Genomic DNA, 21,136 nt, shown 5'->3' on the forward strand with positions numbered 1-21,136 from the left:
CTTTTGGATGGTTTGGAACTAACCAATTTATATACATTTAAAACAAAAATCCTGTAGGGTCTGGGGGCATGCTCCCCTGTAAGAAAATTTTTTACATTTTAAAGATAGATGCATCAATCTGGTGCACTTTGAGAGCAAAATTAAGAGGCTAGATCTATGAAGAACTTTGTGCTCTTGTAAACAGTTTTGTGCTCTAGTAGTAATTTAATCAAGACGGTAACAAACCACAAGAAGGATGTTCCGTTTTCAGTCAGGGACTGTAAAGACTGTAAGCCCTTGTGTCATTGCCCACATAGGGCTTCAGCCACCCCTTGAATTCAGGGATTAACTCCCATTCTTTTCTGTACTTTTGGGAGTATATTTTAGAGTGTGACATTTTAGCTATTTTTTTTTATTTATGTGTTTGTAATGTCCAAGGCTGTGTGTATTTGTATTTATATTTGTATTAAGTGTATATAAGTTTAATAAAGTTTAAAGTTTATTATTATGTGTTTGAATAATGTACAATGTACAGACTTAAATTATCTGAATTCAGAGTTCAGAAATGGGAATGAACTAAACTCCTGTGACAGTGAGTGATAAGACAGTGATAAGTGCATGAGAAGAATAAAAATCAAATTAAATTGTTTAAATTTAAACAAAGAAGGAGCAAACAAGGAGTAAAGCTCATTTATGTCTATATCAGCTGCTGTGCGGTCAACTGAATGTGCTGCTCCTCTCTGCCACTCACCGAACAGAGTAGACGCAGAGAGGTGTGCCTGCAATGGGAAAGCAAGACCTCGTGCTCACGGGGCAGCACTGGTAACTCTCTTCTACGGAAAGTAGCTAAGGTTTGTCCAAAGAGTCACTAGATTTGTCGCTAGGTGCTTTTTAAAAAAAAAAAAAAAAAAAAGTTTTTATATATATATATATATATATATATATATATATATATATATAAAATTAAAAAAAAATCGCTAAAGGGGTCTGAAAAGTCGCTATTTTGGCAACACTGTCAGTCAACATAAGTGAGGAGACTGACAGCTAACGTCATTAACTAAGGTTAACATTACCTAACTTAGCTAATGTTAGATTAACGTTAATTATCAACGATAACTTTCGGGGTAACGTTATCTGTTTGCTGTTGTACATTGATAATTATAAAATTGTGTTTGGACTAGTGGATAACTGCAGTGGACACTGTAAAGCTAGTTAACGTTACTTACCTCAAATGATGTGTCCTCAAAATGCCTGCGCACTTCAGAGTGCTCTCTGTCTGTCATCTCTCTAATGCTATTTTTATGACTAGATTCCGTGTTTTCCACTTACTACATGTGGTAACCACGGTATTAGATGACTCCAATCGTTGAATTACTGAAAATTAATTCACATCCCGAGGTATTAAGGTTGAATCACCATGCTACCAATCCAGTGTGAATTAAAAAAAATTCTCCCCTTTTTCTCCCCAGTTTGGAATGCCCAATTCCCAATACATTCTAAGTCCTCGTGGTGGCGTAGTGACTCGCCTCAATCCAGGTGGCGGAGGATGAATCTCAGTTGCCTCCGCATCTGAGACCGTCAATCCGCACATCTTATCACCTGGCTTGTTGAGTGTGTTACCGCGGAGACATAGCGCGTGTGGAGGCTTCACGCTATTCTCCATGGCATCCACGCACAACTCACCACGTGAGATTACCACAGGAGGTAACCCCATGTGACACTACCCTTCCTAGCAACCGGCTATTTTGGTTGCTTAAGAGACCTGGCTGGAGTCACTCAGCACAACCTGGATTAAAACTCACAACTCCATGGGTGGTAGTCAGCGTCTTTACTCGCTGAGCTACCCAGGCCCCCCGTGTGAATTCATTTTTATTTATTTTTTATCAATGGTCTGACTGTCAACATTGAATAAAGTTTATAACTCACAGGGATGCTGCAAACTCATGAGAGGTGAAAAAGTTGAGACAATCACTTATCCACGAACCTGTTGTCCAGGGTTATTTTTTTTTTAAAGAATAAGCTAAAAGCACCAACTTAAGCTATTTTAATGATAGCTTTAATTTTAATTATCTACACAATTGTGCAGAATTAGCTGCAAAAATAAAGGGTACGTTGTTGTGGCTTGCTTCTGTTTCACAAATTTGTTCAGTTTCATTAATTGACTAGTTAATGACCACTTCTGGAGATGCCACTAGGTGGTGACAAATGAGCATCTTACATGCTATGAGTGAGTCACTGAATCATTTTGAAATGTTCACGACCAAAATCTGCCAAGAGACTTTATATAAATTATAAGAACAAAGCAGATCTATAGTTTTCCTTCAGTTTGTGAACAGCTGAGCATGACTTTTCATCCAAAAAGACAATAATAGTGTAATAACAATAGTCTAATAATATTAATGAATATCAATAACATCCTTACCTTCTCCTTTATTAAAATTTGCATGTCAAATCTATTGACTTTAGTAGAATGTTTAAGCATTATAAGAACAAAGCAGATGTACTGTATAATCCTACAGCATTTAAACTGCTAAGCATGACATTTATCAGAACAGACAACAGTAATAGCCTAATAATAATAATTCTGAGTTTCAATAATGTCCTTCCGTCACTGCAAAGTGCATTTTAACACTCGACTCAATGTCAGCGTCAAGTGGTGCTTTGCATTCCACATGACAAGCATTGCAGAAAGTGTTTATGTTTAGGTCTTAGCGTTTTTTTTGTTTTGTTTTTTTTTGGTGAATGTAATTATTGAAGTTCAATAACCGGGGACTCTGGATACTCGGAAACGATAAGGTAATAATTAATTTAAATAATTCAAGACATTCAATATCTCTTCATAAATTTGGATTCCCCAATTCCCAATGTGCTTTTAAGTCCTCGTGGTCGCATAGCGATTCGCCTCAGTCCAGGTGGCGGAGGACGAATCCCAGTTGCCTCCGTGTCAGAGATTGTCAACCTGCGCATCTTATCACGTGGCTTGTTGAGCGCGTTGCCACGGAGACAGCGCGTGTGGAGGCTTCACGCCATCCACCGTGGCAACCACGCTCAACTCACCACGTGCCCCACCGAGAACGAACCACATTATAGTGACCACGAGGAGTTAACCCCATGTGACTCTACCCTCCCAATCAACTGGGCCAATCTGGTTGCTTAGGAGACCTGGCTGGAGTCAATCAGCACGCCCTGGGATTCGAACTAGCAAACTAGCAAACTCCAGGGGTGGTAGCCAGCGTCTTTACCACTGAGCTACCCAGGCCCCTAAATTTGGACAGTATTCCTTGAAGCTTTGTACTCGCAAAGAAAAACATTTTGGCGTGAAGTTGCACTGATGGCTCACTTCACAGACTTCAATGTATCATTCAGTGCTGATGCGAGTTATGTGAAATGGCCTCAACGTGAAAAAACATCAGTCACTTTTACACATTATTAGCTCTTCCGCCCTTTTCTCTCCGTGATGAACAAGGTAGACTCACATGCCGATGCTGAAGTAATCGAACAACATGTCCCATATCATTCAGTTAGTTGGTACATGTACCAGGTCACTCAGTTTTATGAATGAGAAGTTTCACAAGTCGCTTCTCACTTTGCACACGCTGCTGTAACAAAGAACAAGATTGGCCATAGCTGTAACCAATCAAGCGATCTGCCTCGGTTGGACCACGACTGCCAAGCACACGATTGGCCGATGTTGTAATCAATCATGAGGGTGTAAGCGTCCTTAACCGTTGACATTGTTACACAATGCGCAGCCACCGACAGTGTTATATTTGATACCAATCTGTCCTTTGAAAATCAAATTTCCAATGTTTGTAGAACAGCATTCTTCCATATTGCTAAGTTACAACACATGCTCTCTGTTGCTGATGCCGAAAATCTATTTATGCGTTCATGACCTCAAGACTAGATTATTGTAATGCATTACTGGGAGGATCAAGTTCAATAAATAAACTTCAATTGGTTCAAAATGCAGCATCCAGAGTGCTGACTAGAACCAAGAAATATGATCAGATTAGCCCCATTTTATCATCGTTAGATTGGCTACCTGTTAAATTTTGTATTCATTTTAAAATGTTGTTAACTATGTACAAAGATTTGAATGATCTAGCTCTGCAGTCCTTAAGTGACCTTCTACCACGCTATATTCCATCACATTCATTACGATCGCAAAATTCTGGCCTGTTAATATTTCAATCAAAATCCACAAAAGGAGGTAGATAATTTTCCTATTTGGCTCCTAAACTATGGAATAGTCTCAATAACACTGTTTGGGATGCAGACACACTCACTTAGTTTAAGTCTAGATTAAAGACTCATCTATTTAGCATACACCTAATTCATCCATCAACTCACAGTTAGGCTGCTTTAGTTAGGTCTGCTGGAACCAGAAACATTTATCATGCTCTATAACTCCCGAGGTTACCAGAGCCGGCCAGATCCACCTCCGTTCCTGCTTGGTGTCGGACTCCACTGCTATGTGTCTCTAATTGATGATGACTAAATGCAGCCGGTGCCAACCAGACATCACTTCAGTCTATTACGATGGACTTCAGGGCATGAACTGATGCCAACTCCAACCATAAGACATGGGATACTTCATATGCCACTGCCTGAACCTTGGACTTAGGACAGACCTCACCAAAACGACTTGCTGGTTGAACTGCGATGCACCTCACTGATCTCTGCCTGCATCACCTTGGTCTATTGATGGACTACACTCTTAAAATGGAATACATAGACTTTCAATTATTTGCCAACAAAAGCCTTCATCTGCCAACTAACAAAGGACAATGCATCAATGTGAACTTCAGCAGTTAATCCAGGCTGAACTTCAAAGACATTAGTCATTAATCTTACAGTTCATACAAAATCTTTGTATAAACAGTGGCCCTTAACACATTTTATTAGGCCATATTTAAAATTAGTTTACTGTTTTTTAACTAATATTGGCATTATATTCATGCTGGTTAGCCAGAGGGGAACTGGCCCCCACAGTGAGCCTGGTTTCTTCCAAGGTTATTTTATGGAGTTTTGTGTTCCTTGCCACAGTCGCATTCGGCTTGCTCACTGGGGTTCTAAATACAATTATGATTTAATTATTTATTTTTATACACAATTTACAATCATATTTAATCAAACTACACAATGATGACTAAGACTTTATAGATATTATAGTTTTCATTTTCTGTTAATGCATGATTTTCTGTAAAGCTGCTTTGAAACTATGTGTGTTGTGAAAAGCACTATACAAATAAAAATTACTTGACAGTGACAAAACAATATGAATTTGTGTATTTGAGTCCCAATCATTACCATGTTTTTGTACATGTAACAAAAACCTTGCTAGCTAAAATATTTTCCAGGACAAATAAATATTTTCCAGGACATTTAGGTATGTCCTGGAAAATAAAGTTTGATGTCCGGCTTTTTGTGGCAAGATGGCGCCAGTGTGGTTGTTGGCATGCCGTCACCCCGTCCCGTGATACCTGTCCTGAGACTGTTTGTGTTATTCGTGTGTGTGTGTGTATGCACAAGGAATTAGTACCTTACTGTCCTATGATCACCAAGCCCTTCTTAATATACAATCCTCTGTCATGGACTTGTGTGTTCTAAATCCTGGTGGAGAGTGATTTTTCTATAACTGCTTTTCTTCACCTTTTCCCGTAGGTGTGTGCCATATTCCCGGCTGCTCGCTTCATCGTAAGAGACGCCACAGAAAGCGAGGAAAACGAGGCGGTCTACGGTGATTGTTGGTTCCACATTTGGTGATCTTCATGGAGATGATGGCTGGCACAAATACATCATCCCATGGCGTACTTTGGAGCCCCGATACACCTGTCGACTGCCCATCCTACCAGATTCGGCATCATCTGCGTGCACTCCAGTGCAACCGCAAATCATCAGAAGAGGCCCAATCTCTGAAATCTCCAATCACTGGGATATTCAAAGCCATCAAAAGCATCATCGGATTCAACACATCAATTTTAACACACGAGGGGACCGGGTTTTGGACCATTGCTACTTTCCCTTCCGGGATGGCTACAAATCCCTCCCTCGCTCACCATTTGGCAAATCGGACCACTCTTCCATTCTGCTTCTGCCCGCTTACAGGCAGAAACTGAAACAGGAAGCACCCACCCTCAGAATGATCCAGTGCTGGTCGGACCAATCAGACTCTATGCTACAAGACTGTTTTGATCACACGGACTGGAAGATGTTTCGGTCCACCTCTGATGACGACATCGAGGTATACGCTGATAGCGTAACGTGTTTCATCAGAAAGTGCGTAGAGGATGTTGTTCCGACCAAAACAATACGGATCTACCCAAACCAGAAACCTTGGATTAATAGCGATGTTCGCACGGCACCTCCGCTTTTAATTCCGGGAACGCGGAGGAGCATAAACAACAAGAATCAGAACAGCAAAACATCAGTACAGGAACAAGATTGAAGGACAGTTCAATACCACCAACTCTAGAAGCATTTGGCAGGGAATTAACATCATCACGGACTTTAAAGGGAATAAAAACTCCACCGTGAACACCGCTGCCTCTCTCCCGGATGAGCTAAATACTTTTTATGCTCGTTTCGAGGAAAATAACACTGCCCTCGCGGAGAGAGCTCTCGTGGCCGAAGCTACAGAGGTTAGTTCACTCTCCGTCTCTGTAGCGGATGTAACCCGATCCTTCCGACAGGTGAATATCCGTAAAGCCACGGGTCGAGACGGCATTCCGGGCCGCATCATCAGAGCGTGTGTGAACCAACTGACTGGTGTTTTTAACAGACATTTTCAACCTTTCCCTCTCTTTGTCTGTAGTCCCCACATGCTTTAAAACATCCACCATTGTGCCTGTTCCAAAGCAATCCAAAATCACTTGCTTAAATGACTGGCGTCCTATTGCTCTGACCCCCATCATCAGCAAATGCTTTGAGAGACTAATTACATCTGCTCTGTGCTGCTTCCATCACTGGACCCATTGCAGTTTGCTTACCGCAACAACCGCTCCACTGATGATGCCACTGCATCTACAATACACACTGCTCTCTCCCACCTGTAAAAAAAGAACACTTATGTGAGAATGCTGTTTGTAGACTACAGCTCAGCATTCAACACCATAGTGCCCTCCAAGCTTTATGTGAAACTCCGGGCTCTGGGCTTAAACAGCTTGCTGCGCATGTGGATCCTGAACTTCCTGTCAAGCAGATGCCAGGTTGTTAGAATGGGCAGCAACATCTCCTCATCACTGACCCTCAACACTGGAGCCCCGCAGGGCTGTGTTCTCAGCCCACTCCTGTATTCTCTGTACACACATGACTGTGTGGCAACACACAGCTCCAATGCCATCATTAAGTTTGCTGATGATATGACGGTGGTAGGTCTGATCACTGACAATGATGAAACAGCCTACAGAGAGGAGGTGCACACTCTGACACACTGGTGTCAGGAGCACAACCTCTCCCTCGACGTCAGTAAGACAAAGGAGCTTGTGGTGGACTTCAGGAGAAGAGAAAGAGAACACAGCCCCATCACCATCAATGGAGCACCAGTGAAGAGCGTCAGCAGCTTCAAGTTCCTGGGTGTCCACATCACTGAGGAACTCACATGGTCGGTCCACACTGAGGCTGTTGTGAAGAAGGCTCATCAGCGCCTCTTCTTCCTGAGATGGCTGAGGAATTTTAGAATGAACCGCCACATCCTCACACGGTTCTACACCAGCACTGCAGAGAGCATCCTGACTGGCTGCATCTCCGCCTGGTACGGCAATAGCACTGCCCACAACCGCAAAGCCCTGCAAAGGGTGGTGCGAACTGCCAGACACATCATCGGAGGTGAGCTTCCCTCCCTCCAGGACATACATACCAGGCGGTGTGTGAAAAAAGCTCGGAGGATCATCAGAGACTCCAGCCACCCGAGCCATGGGCTGTTCTCACTGCTACCATCAGGCAGGCGGTATCGCAGCATCAGGACCCGCACCAGCCGACTACATGACAGCTTCTTCCCCCAAACAATCAGACTTTTGAACTCTTGATCTCTCACGATCAAAATACATCAGCACTGCACTTTATTAATCTTATTATCTCACACCGGACTGTCATAAATTATATTCTCTCTTAACAACACACTGGCAACTCACTATCAACCGACAGCCTGAATGTCAATACAGTACAATACAACCTACTGTATATTTTATATATACTATATATACTATTTTTTTTTTATTGTATAATGTGTATTCTATATTGTGTGTATTGTATACTGTACATTGTATGTTATTATTTGTATATTGTGTTGTAATTAGGTGTATATTAGATTTTAAATTGTGTTGTGTAAATCTGATGTTTATTGTAAATTGATATACGTCTCATCACTGTCACGACTACTATGTTGCTCGGAACTGCACCCAAGAATTTCACACACTATTGCACTTGTGTATATGGTTGTGTGACAATAAAAGTGATTTGATTTGATTTGATTTGCTTTGCTACAAGCTGGAAATTTCTAATAAAACATTCATCTTAAATTACTTCTTCAAATCTTATGAACTGGATTTCCTGTTTGCAACAGAGACTTGGCTTCACGTTGGTGAGTTGGATCCTTTATCTGAAATCTCTCCAAGTGACTGTGACTTTTTTAGCTCCCCTAGGACTGTGGGGCGAGGTGGGGGGTTGGCTTCAGTTTTTAAAAATTGTTTTAAGTGTCGATTATTGCCCTCAGAACATTACAATAGTTTTGAAATACAGTTACTAAAGGCTCAGCTGTACAGTCCAGTATTCTGTGCTCTCATTTACAGGCCTCCTAAATATAATAAGGACTTCATTCAGGAATTTGCTGATTTTTTATCTAGCATTGTGCCTACTACGGACAAACTTATCATTCTTGGTGATTTTAATATTCATGTTTGCTGCACTTTCAAACCTCTGGTTAAGGAGTTTGTTCAATTTAATGACTCATTTAATCTCACACAGCATGTTACTGGCTCTACACATGATCATGGTCACACTCTTGATCTTGTTTTATCTTTTGGTCTTCCCATCTACAATATTGATAATAATCCATAATCCTGTTGTTTTTAATGTTGCACTACCATGTCCGATTCCAAAATCACATTTCTCTGGGTCATATTCACGTTCTATATCCTCTTCTACAGCCAGACATTTCTCTGAGGCCTTCTCTGCTTCTCCTGTATTGTGCACTATGAAGCTACTTCATTCAAGTCTAAGCACAGAGGAGATGGTCACTCTTTTTAACAATACCTGTACTTGCAGTTTAGACTCTGTTGCTCCTTTTAAAACTAGAAAACCTAAACTAAGGACCCATCCTTGGTTAAACAATAACACACGCACTCTCAGACAGGAATGTAGGAAAGCAGAGCGTAAATGGAAAAAAGACTGACCGCAAGTGTCTTATGAAATCTTTAAGAATTGTCTATTGGCATACCAGCACTCTGTAAAAGATGCAAAAAACAAATATCTTTCTGATATAATCTCTAAAAATCCTCATAATCCAAAAAATCTGTTTAACATGATAAATACAGTGCTCACTCCCGCTGCCACCTCTTGTCTTGATGCTACACCTGAGACTTGTGTAGCGTTTTTAGATTTCTTTACTGGTAAGGTTGATGTTTAAGATCTTGCATTACCACTAGTAGTCATGACCCCTCTGAACCAGTCACTTGTTCTGTTTTGTTTGATTGGTTAAATCTATATCTCTCACTGAGTTGATAGATATAGTCCAACAGATAAAGCCTACCACCTCTTCTGTTGATGTTATTCCTGCTCAGCTCCTCAGAGAAGTGCTGGACACTGTTGGTTCTAGTGTGTTGACTATTATGAATAGCTCCTTATATAATGGCATTGTTCCATCCTGCTTTAAGCAAGCAGTGCTCCAGCCACTTCTTAAGAAGCCAAACTTGGATCCTACCAACCTCAATAATTTCCGGCCCATTTCTAAACTGCCATTTTTATCAAAAATCCTGGAGAAAATAGTTTTTTCTCAACTCTCTTCAATCCTATCTGAAAACAACATTTTAGATAAATTTCAGTCTGATTTTAGAGCTTGTCACAGCACAAAGTCTGCACTACTCAAGGTGACAAATTATTTACTGCTCACTTTGGATACTGGTAGACCTGCAATTTTAATGTTGCTTGATCTTAGTGCTGCTTTCGATACAGTTGATCATACTATCCTCCTAGACTGTCTTAGGTGTGTGTGAAGTTGGTATTAAAGGCACAGCCTTAGATTGGTTAACATCTTACATTTCAGATAGAACTCTGAGTGTTAGGATTGGGAATTCTTCCTTTCCTTCTGCACATTTCACTTGTGGGGTAACTCAAGGTTCCATTTTAGGCCCGATTTTATTTTATTTATATATTCTACCCCTGGGTTAAATTTTTAGGAAATATAACATTTCATATCATTGTTATGCCAATGATACACAGCTGTATTTCCCACTTAGTTCTGAAGATTCATATTCCGACATTTTTAAATGCTTTGAGAAATTAAATGCTGGACAGCAAGAAACAATCTCCAGCCAAATGACAGCAAGACTGAAATTGTTGTGGCTGTCTCTGACATCACTAGCAATCTAGCGACCTTGTCATTAAATGTTAACCCCTTTGCTAAAAACTTGGGAATGATCTTTGAAACGGCTCTAAATTTTGAAAAACAAATAAGTGCTGTGGTGAAGGGCAGCTTTTTCCAGCTCAGGTTGATTGCTACATTAAAACCAATGCTCTCATTTAAGGATTTGGAGATAGTTATTCATGCCTTCATCTCATCCAGACTTGACTATTGTAATGCACTGTACATGGGTCTTGGTCATTCATCTCTGTATCGCTTGCAGTTAGTCCAAAATGCAGCTGCTACGTTGCTGACTGGAACAAGGAAGAGGGAAAGTATTTCACCTGTTCTACCATCTCTTCACTGGCTACCAGTCCAATATAGGATTCATTTTAAGATTTTGTTATTTGTTTTTAAAGCTATTAATGGTCTAGCCCCATCTTATCTCTCAGAACTCCTTAGTAATCAACAATCCTCCAGGACTCTCAGATCCTCTGATAAACTTCTTCTGCATACACCACGCTCACACTTGAAGTTTAAAAGGGATTGTGCCTTCTCCGCAGTCGGCCCTAGACTATAGAATAACATACCTCTGGACATTAGATCCGCTCCTACATTTCACATTTTTAAATCACGTCTGAAGACGTATCTATATTCTTTGGCTTTTGTATGAACGTATATTGTATTGTTTTTAATGTCAATCTTCTTTATATTTCCCCTTAATTAATTGTTTATTGCCCATGTACAGCACTTTGGTATACACTTGTTGATTTTAAATGTGCTCTATAAATAAATTGGGTGGGGGGGAATAAAACTCGTAACACTAAAACATCTGAAATTTTACAACAAACTCACCTAAATCTCACGGGGGGCTACTTTTCTCAATTACTGTATAGGTCAGATGGAACCAGGGTCAGAAATCAACTTTTTCATTAAGGGGCAATATTTGATATCCAGGGGCATTTTTTACCTTTACAAGGGCAAATTTTTAATAAAATGACCCTGTCATCCTTTTATGTTATAATTTAAACAATTAATTAAATTTGAAAAATGGCATCTTTCAATAATTACAAAATTGCATGATCTGTACATTGCATAATGTGCATTGCTACTGAAACAAAACTTTTTTTCTCATGCACATATTTCCAAACATTTTGCCTATTAAATTAACATAGCTTACAAAACTAATGCACCAACATAAGAGGAAATGACAGCATTTCTCCAAATTTGGAATGAGCTTAAAAAAACTTCATGCCAATTGAATAAAACAATGCAAAAATAAACATTTCTTAATGAACATTAGTCAGAGTCAGAGCTGTTATTCATACACTAAAAGTGGTTAATGTAAAATTATTATTGTATCATTAATAATGTTTTCTTTCACATCAAGGCTATTTATCCAGATATTATTTTTGTTTATATTATTATTAACTACATTGTAGCATTTGGTAACATTATATTTTGTGTTCTGTCAGACCTGATTATCTTAATAAATAAAAAACTTCCATCCCTCCCACACTGTTGGCTTCTAGCTGTTGAGGAGGCTTTTCAGACACAAAAATGCATCAGCGAGATGAACCGATGGGCAGGTAAGCAGGCTATAACACAGGGAGTGACAGTGTTACTTACTTGGACAGTATATTTTGAACAAAAGGACTGAACGGTCATGTAATTGAGCACGTGAGCACAACACCGAACTGCTGCGGAGCATGAGAATTGAGTGCCCGTTTGTGTGCGTTTATGACACGAGTATCCGCCACTGACTCTGCACAACGGACGACACGAAACAAATTATGTTCAGCGAAAATTCCAATGAAGATCGCAATATATGTATTTGGAAGTAGGCCTATAGGCTATCAGATGTTATTAATAAAACAACAAGAACTCTTTGCGGGGGCATTTTTTGCTCCCATATTTTGAATTTTGGGGGCATTTTTGTCCAGAGCCCCGTTAATTTCCAACCCTGGATAGCGAGATGGAGATGAGAGATGTAACAGGTGTTTAAGTGTCTCTCTTCACCATGCAGTTGGTACACAAAGCATTTTTGCTATTTCTGCCTTTCTTGTCAAATGTGCTGCATTATGAAAGGATATCAAAACTATAGATATGGCGTCAAAATATAGATTGCTCCAACATCACGCCTGCAATGTTAACAACTTTGTTAAAGGTGCAGTATGTAAGATTCAGAAACCCTTGTTATTAATGACACCTGTGGCTGTTAAGTGAACTACAGCCAGCTACCTGTTGCTTGTGCTCGTGCACACACTCCATAGGGACGCGAGCGAGCATCGGCCAAAACAATGACGTAACTTACAAAGAGACTAAACGTGATTCACCAGCATCATGCTGACAGATGAGGTAGCATAATTAAAATTACACAGTTATGATTGTTTTACTACAAACTTTGAGACTAAACTAAAACTACTTATCAGCTAACATACTGATACACACATACAGCTACACACTACCGAACTATACCATATGCCAACTATACCAACTATATGCAGTTGCACTGCACTATTATGTTGCACTATTGTATGTTTTGTATGTCATGTTGTACTACGATCAAGAAACCAGCATATTTGCTTAAATTTATCCTGTATACCTGACTTTTAGTATAAAGAGAAGATCGTTGAAATTATTTGAAAGTTACGAATCAAGGTAGCTTGCAATTCGTCAGCGTTAGCAGACAAGATCAAATTAGCTAAAATTACACAGATCAATCCTTATGGCACTATACACTATATTGCCAAAAGTATTCGCTCATCTGCCTTTAGACACATATGAATTTAAGTGACATCCCATTCTTAATCCATAGGGTTTAATATGACGTCGGCCCACCCTTTGCAGCTATAACAGCTTCAACTCTTCTGGGAAGGCTTTCCACAAGGGTTTAGGAGTGTGTTTATGGGAATTTTTGACCATTCTTCCAGAAGCGCATTTGTGAGGTCAGACACCGATGTTGGACGAGAAGGCCTGGCTCGCAGTCTTCGCTCTAATTCATCCCAAAGGTGCTCTATCGGGTTGAGGTCAGGACTCTGTGCAGGCCAGTCAAGTTCTTCCACACCAAACTCGCTCATCCATGTCTTTATGGACCTTGCTTTGTGCACTGGTGCGCAGTCATGTTGGAACAGGAAGGGGCCATCCCCAAACTGTTCCCACAAAATTGGGAGCATGGAATTGTCCAAAATCTCTTGGTATGCTGAAGCATTCAGAGTTCCTTTCACTGGAACTAAGGGGCCAAGCCCAGCTCCTGAAAAACAACCCCACACCATAATCCCCCCTCCACCAAACTTCACAGTTGGCACAATGCAGTCAGACAAGTACCATTCTCCTGGCAACCGCCAAACCCAGACTCGTCCATCAGATTGCCAGATGGAGAAGCGTGATTCGTCACTCCAGAGAACGCGTCTCCACTGCTCTAGAGTCCAGTGGCGGCATGCTTTACACCACTGCATCCGACGCTTTGCATTGCACTTGGTGATGTATGGTTTGGATGCAGCTGCTCGGCCATGGAAACCCATTCCATGAAGCTCTCTACGCACTGTTCTTGAGCAAATCTGAAGGCCACATGAACTTTGGAGGTCTGTAGTAATTGACTCTGCAGAAAGTTCTCTAAGATAACGTTACCTAGCGTTGCAGTTTGTTGTCGCTGTTGAATAGCGGAAAAGAAGCACTGAGGCAAGGCTCTTGGGAGCGTGCATAAATGTCACATCCTTTGGATTTTCCTGGCAAAATCGACCTGCTCCCATCGCATGAAAATCAGTGGCAACCTAGGAAGGCTTTAATAGGCAACCTAGGAAGTCCGGGAAGGGCTAATTTTTTAAGTTGCGTTACAAGCCGTTCACACATTGGCAAAAATAATATTACATGAAAATTGTTACATACCGCACCTTTAATTATTAACAGGAGCAATAGTTTTATAGCGTTGCTCGCTAACGGAGACGCAGTATATTGCCATTTGCATGTCAAATTAACAGGTTTAGGAAAGTTTATACATATGTAACATCTTAAGTTCATGAACTATCCGAGAAAGTGCTCTCTCACTTCGCACGCTCACACTAAACTCAACAAGCACTCAACGCTTGCTGACAGCTGCACGTGAGAGAGAGGGAGATAAATCAGATTTATTCGTGCATCTTCTGGAGTTACAGTTTGATACAAAAACATGTTTATTGATTTGATTTGTTCATCTGTATCTATTGGTTTAATAATTCACAGCTGCACTGTAAAGTGAATAAAAGTGTGCAGAAATTTCCCACGCTATGAACATGGAACTTGCAGGAATTATTAAAATTGTGCGATAGCCCCGCAAATTTCAGACTCTGATAACGTATTAATAATAACTTATTAATATCATTATCAAACATTAGATTACATTATTTAATATTAACAGTTAATATTCATTTAAATAGTCATAGAACTCTGATTCATACATTTTCATACATGAATGTACATCAGCTAATGTACAGTAATATGTTAAGCATATTATAATGTTTGTTTAGGAGTTAATAAAAAAATATATAAATTATTATAAATAACACATTTATAAGTTAATCCTTCAAAGTTGTCAACCACGGGAATGGAACCGTCAACTATTCAACTAGTATGTAGATGTAAATTAGGTTCATCATAAGGCCCATCAAAGCTAACAAATCCATGTGCCATCTATTTGCAAGGTTCCCACATCTTTTGACCAATGAATTTCCATGACTTCTCCAGTTGTTCGTGATTATTGGATAAGGATTTTTAGGAATTTATAGAGCAATTTCAAGCAGTCCTTTTTTATAGATTGTAGATGTAAAAAAATTACATTCATATTGAAATGTACACTATTTTTACTGATTTTATTAATTTTGGCTTTTCCAGGTCTGGAAATCAATTTTAAAAATCCCTGACATGATACACTGCATGATGTATTGCTTCTGCTTACATAAAGCGTTCCAAATCACTTATGAGGTCAATTTCATAACAGATGATGCCTTATGAGCAGACAGCAAGGCAGCTCACTAGGTCTCAGAACAGAGCTATAGAAAAATAAAGAGACACATCTACGAGAGAAATACTGTAAGGATTAGCAGTTCACTGTTAACGGGAAATTTTATCTGTCACAGAACCCACTGTGAGTTGTTTATGAAAGTCTTGATTAAAATGATGCAAGTTTGTTCCTCAACACTGGAGACTGCTGGAACACATGGCTTACTTTCACCAGCAAATTACTGCTGTTGTTAGAATCACTCATTGAGAAGATTGAATGGACATCCAATCAGCACAGCAAGTAAGCTGAACCGGGCAGTCGTCTAATAATAATAATAATAATAATAATGGTTCCTTTCTAAGGAAGTGCAGGATGTTGAAGTACCTGTGCTACTGTTGAGAGACTGCTGTCTGCATTTCTTGAAGTGGAAGCGTTTAATCGCCACCGGACAGCCTCTGTATTTGGCTCTGTAGATGATGGTGCCACTACCTCCCTGGCCCAGAATATCTGCTTTTTGTTCATTCAATTCCAGATCACTCTTCAGCAGGAACAACCTGAAACACACATACAGTTGTTCAGAGCACATACAGTGCATTCAGAAAGTATTCAGACCTCTTAATTTTTTCACATTTTGTTATGTTGCAGCCTTATGCTAAAATACTTTAAATTATTTTTTTCCACATCAATCTATACTCCATACCCCATAATGACAAAGCAAAAACCAGATTTTTGATAACTTGGCAAATATATTAAAAAGAAAAGGCTGAAATATCACATTGACATAAGAATTCACCTTTCTATGACCCTTTACTATGACACTTGGAATTTATCTTTGATCATCTCTGAAATGTTTCTACACTTTGACTGGAGTCCACCTATGGCAAATTAAATTGATTGGACATGATTTGGAAAGGCACACAACTGTCTATATAAGGTCTCACAGCTGAAAATGCATATCAGAACAAAAACCAAGCCATGATGTCAAAGGAACTGCCTGCAGAGCTCAGAGACAGGATTATGTCGAGGAACAGATCTGGGGAAGGCTACAAACATTTTTTGGCTGCATTGAAGGTTCCCAAGAGCATAGTGGCATCCATAATTCTTAAAAGGAGGAAGTTTGGAACAACCAGGACTCTTTCTAGAGCTGGCCGCCTGGCCAAACTGAGCAGTCGGGGGAGAAGGGCCTTGGTAAGAGAGGTGACTAAGAACCCGATGGTCACTCTGGTTTAGGTCCAGAGATCATGTGTGGAGATAGGAGAAACTTGCAGAAGGACAACCATCACTGCAACACTCCACCGATCTGGGCTTTATGGCAGAGTGGCCAGACGGAAGCCTTTCCTCAGTGCAAGACACATGAAAGCCCACTTGGAATTTGCAAAAATGCACCTAAAGGACTCTCAAACTGTGAAACAAGATTCTCTGGTCTGATGAAACGAAGATTGAACATTTTGGCCTCAATTCCAAGCATCATGTCTGGAGGAAACCAGGCACCTCTCACCACCTGCGCAATACCATCCCACCGGTGAAGCATGGTGGTGGTAGCATCATGCTGTTGGGGTGTTTTTCAGTGGCGGGGACTGGTCAGGGTTGAAGGAAAGCTGAACGCAGCAAAATACAGAGATATCCTTAATGAAAACCTGGTCCAGAGCGCTCAGGACCTCAGACTGGGCCGAAGGTTCCTCTTCCAACAGGACAATGACCCTAAGCACACAGCCAAGACAATGCAAGAGTGGCTTTGGGACAACTCTGTGAATGTCCATGAATGGCCCAGCCAGAGCCTGGACTTGAACCGAATCAAACATCTCTGGAGAGACCTGAAAATGGCTGTCCACTGATGGTCCCATCCAACCTGACAGAGCTTGAGAGGATCTGCAGAGAAGAATGGCAGAAAATCCCCAAATTCAGGTGTGCAAAGCTTGTCGCATCATACCCAAAAAGACTTGAGGCTGTAATCACTGCCAAAGGTGCTTCAACTAAATACTGAGTTAAGGGTCTGAATACATATGTCAATATGATATTTCAGTCATTTCTTTTTAATAAATTTGCAAAGTTGTGAAAAATCTGGTTTTTGCTTTGTCATTATGGGGTATGGAGTGCAGATTGATGTGAAAAAATAAATAATTTAAAGCATTTTAGCATAAGGCTGCAACATAACAAAATGTGAAAAAATGAAGGGGTCTGAATACTTTCTTAATGCACTGTATGTACACATAGCTAAATCATCTAATATGTATGGTAATGAATGATATTTGAATGTGTCATTACAGGGTGAAAGACAGGGTGGAAGTACTACTCAAATTCATTTAAAATAAGTGACCGTTTTGATAGCTCCAGTCTGAGCTAATATATGCCAATTATTTTAGGAAATGTACATTTTATTTCATGATGTTAGCGTTTTCCATCTCCTGCCTAAAAAGAGTGAGCATTTTATTGTTGTGAGCGATTTATTGTTATTTTTTCATTTTATGATATTTGGATTAGTTCACTAATCTCTCTCTGAGTGTACACATCCACAACTTCGTTTCAAAGCAGCTTTACAGAAAATCATGCATTTAACAGAAAATGAAACTGTAATATCTATAAAGTCTTACTCATCATTGTGTAGTTTGATTAAATATGGTTGTAAATTGTGTATAAAAATAAATAATTAAATAATAATTGTATTTAGAACCACAGTCATTAAGACTGGGGTTGACTAATGTCTTAACTAATGAGAAGCATTTGTTTCTCTGGCAGCATTTGTTTGCCAATGACAATCAGGGGTGTAGTATCAAATATTGGGCCTGGGCCCATAAGTATTTTAGGATATTTTAGGACCCCCTAAATAATTAGAGTTGGTCATTGCACAACAAATTATAATATTTATTAGAATTTATTGATTATACAAATATTTATTTAAAAAACATGAAGTATTTCTTACTAGCCATGAAAATATATTTTGCATTATTTTAATTAAAATGTATTTTTGTTTCCATGACAGCAGAATTATTTAGTTGTTTTTTCCCCTTGTATATAAGTGACACAACACAGGCTATTCATTTTTCGCAGGTTTCATATGTCGTCATCATACTGTTTCTCATATATTCTTTGGTGTCTTAATGTTAGGAATATTCCACATGTATCTCAAGGAGTTCTGAAGGAAAAAACCTTTAGGCATCATACTGTATATAAACATCTGATGATTAATGTTCCACTGAGATAAAAGATATTTGAAGAGTCGCAGCAAATGTTTCTTTTAACAGACAGTTTGATTTGCGCACATCACTTTGTTTAACGAGGGTCAGAATATGGTTCTCACTGTTTAATGTAAATCATGTAGTTGCTAACAAAGTCACCAGCAAACTGGTGAATAATTCTGTTTTCTTACTCGCCAAAGGCAATTTTCAAAACGTTGCTGTTGTTTTTAAATTAATAAAAGGGAATAGTAAAATAGTGTGCGGATATACTTGTTTAATTTCTATGTAATTTAATCTGAAATGAGCTTTGAAATACTTTGAATCATCTCAAAGCTGTCTGCTCGTACACATGCTTTTAATGTGCTTGTTCTACAGAACTTCCTTATGCAGCATAAATATTAAAAGAAAAGAATCATTTATAAGCAGTGGTCAATTTGTAAAAAAAGGGGGTGGTGCATTTAATGTAATGCATGTTATTACATTCAATTTTTATATAATCGTGAAAACCAATATAATTATAAAGGTGCTGGTTTTGTTATTTTGGCACATTTTTCCTATAGAAATTTCTCAATCTATGTCAACATATGGCATATTACAGTTAAGAAAATAAAACAAAACCTAAAGACGCACATACCTATTCAATATTGTAAATTCCCATTGATTTCTCTCTTCCAGGCTTCAGTGAATAACATCCACTAGAATGTTTAGTCCAAAAATGTGCACATTTAGAGAATTATTGATGAATTCTCAATTTGTTTACTTAACAATTCTTCAGAAATAATTGTCATTCATGTTCATTTTGCACTAAATTATGCATTCTGAAGTGCTAAAGTGCTCTAATACTTTCATATCGTTTAAGTTCCAGAACAGGGAGGCCACTGTTATAATTTGTCATGCCAAATATAGACATTACAAGAAGAATTTATTCATTCATGCATACCTCACAGGTCACATGACAGGGACTTTCGCAAACCATGCCATTACAAAATGATCCTTATAACCTTTGTTGGCATAAAATATTGTTTTGCCTGATAGAACATGTAGTTTACCTTCCGTTCTCATTTTTTTTTTTTAAATACATATATATATTTTTATGTATTTAAAAATATATATATTTTTAAATACATATATATAGGGTTTGTGAAACTGAAGAAACTGAAGAAAACTTGCATTACCTTCAGTGGCATAAGTTTCACTTGAACACTGGGTGGGACACGTTAACCCGTTGCTAAACTCCAACAGAAAACATCAGCACATTTTCGCAGTAGAGAGAGAGCTTGTGCACTCATGGTAGCCAGACTGGAAAATAAAGTATAACAATGGCCAGTGTAAATATCTGATTGGGGACTGCATCTCTCGATATCTGGCAACCCCAAACATGTCTAAACCTAAATCAGCTGTCTAATTGGCGTCATTATTATGTAAATACTTAAAATAGTTTACTTGCATGATAAGTTCTAATAAATGACACAACTGATCTAAAGGGTATAGTAAGTGGGCATGATGGTAAAAAGGGGGATTTTTTTTTTTTTTTTTTTGCCATTTCTTTTAACAAGGGGGATGGCATCGCCTCGCATCCCTCCTCAACTCAAGCCCTGTTTATAAGACATCAAGCCTGTCCGTCAGAGGAATATATTGTGTCATGTAAACATATTGTTCCCAAGTTATCGCAACACCACACCACCTACAGTTTTCAATGTCAATCAGAAAAGTGCCAGAATACCATGCAGAATTGCTGATTTGGTTGTTGTTATGGGTGGAAATCAGCAGGGACTTGGCGGTACAATTCTATATATCTGGGCTAAGATACAATAACAGTACTGTGAGGCTGTGGTTGACCGATATGGGTTTTTAAATGGCCAATGCAATGTCACAATGAAAACAATGTCTAGAGAACAGGATGGCTGATATAAATGCTGATAAAAATGATATAATTAAACAACAGCAAATCAGATGTACACAACATTTCTAAAGTGAACAAACACATATTTTATGCAATATTCACTCAAATTTGCATAAACTTGAATAGAAAAAACCTTTAAAACAGAAAGGCAATTCTATTGGTAGATTTTAAAACTGACAGAAGGAAAAGTTAACACATCTGATAATCTGCCAAGCGAACACGGTTATCTCCCTATGTGATTATCGCAAAATGGCCAATATCAGCAAATTAATCGGCCTGACTGATATATCGGTCTTTCGCTATTGTGAGGAAAAATATAGGTACTTAGATGCAAAGGTAGATGTCTAAACCTGCTGATCATTACTGCCTGCTGCACCTCCGCCAGTGCCTTCAGTTGTCCAGCTATGGGGTCATCAGCCAGGAGCCACCTATCATGGATGTTTCACCCCATAAATCCTAGAACATTTCCTGGTGGTGGGGCGGCGGTTAGGGATGTCTCCCTGCCACCCCTGCAGCTGGACAGCGGATCCTTTTGATTG

At 39.2% G+C, this 21,136-nt stretch overlaps 1 protein-coding gene and 1 long non-coding RNA gene across 5 annotated transcripts in view; one reads left to right on the forward strand and one right to left on the reverse strand.

Annotated features, from left to right (window-relative positions):
• LOC127449150 (uncharacterized) overlaps positions 1-21,136 on the forward strand; it is a 230,751-nt gene that overhangs the window by 123,513 nt on the left and 86,102 nt on the right. The window lies entirely within an intron of this gene.
• lrrk1 (leucine-rich repeat kinase 1) overlaps positions 1-21,136 on the reverse strand; it is a 238,663-nt gene that overhangs the window by 96,723 nt on the left and 120,804 nt on the right. For all 4 annotated transcript variants that reach the window (XM_051711490.1, XM_051711481.1, XM_051711498.1 and 1 more), the window contains one exon: positions 15,903-16,072. In XM_051711490.1, coding sequence (XP_051567450.1) covers positions 15,903-16,072 — 170 coding nt within the window. The remainder of the gene's footprint in view (positions 1-15,902; positions 16,073-21,136) is intronic.

Source organism: Myxocyprinus asiaticus, chromosome 1 (genome assembly GCF_019703515.2).
Source record: "Myxocyprinus asiaticus isolate MX2 ecotype Aquarium Trade chromosome 1, UBuf_Myxa_2, whole genome shotgun sequence".
NCBI classification, from domain to species: Eukaryota; Metazoa; Chordata; class Actinopteri; order Cypriniformes; family Catostomidae; genus Myxocyprinus; species Myxocyprinus asiaticus.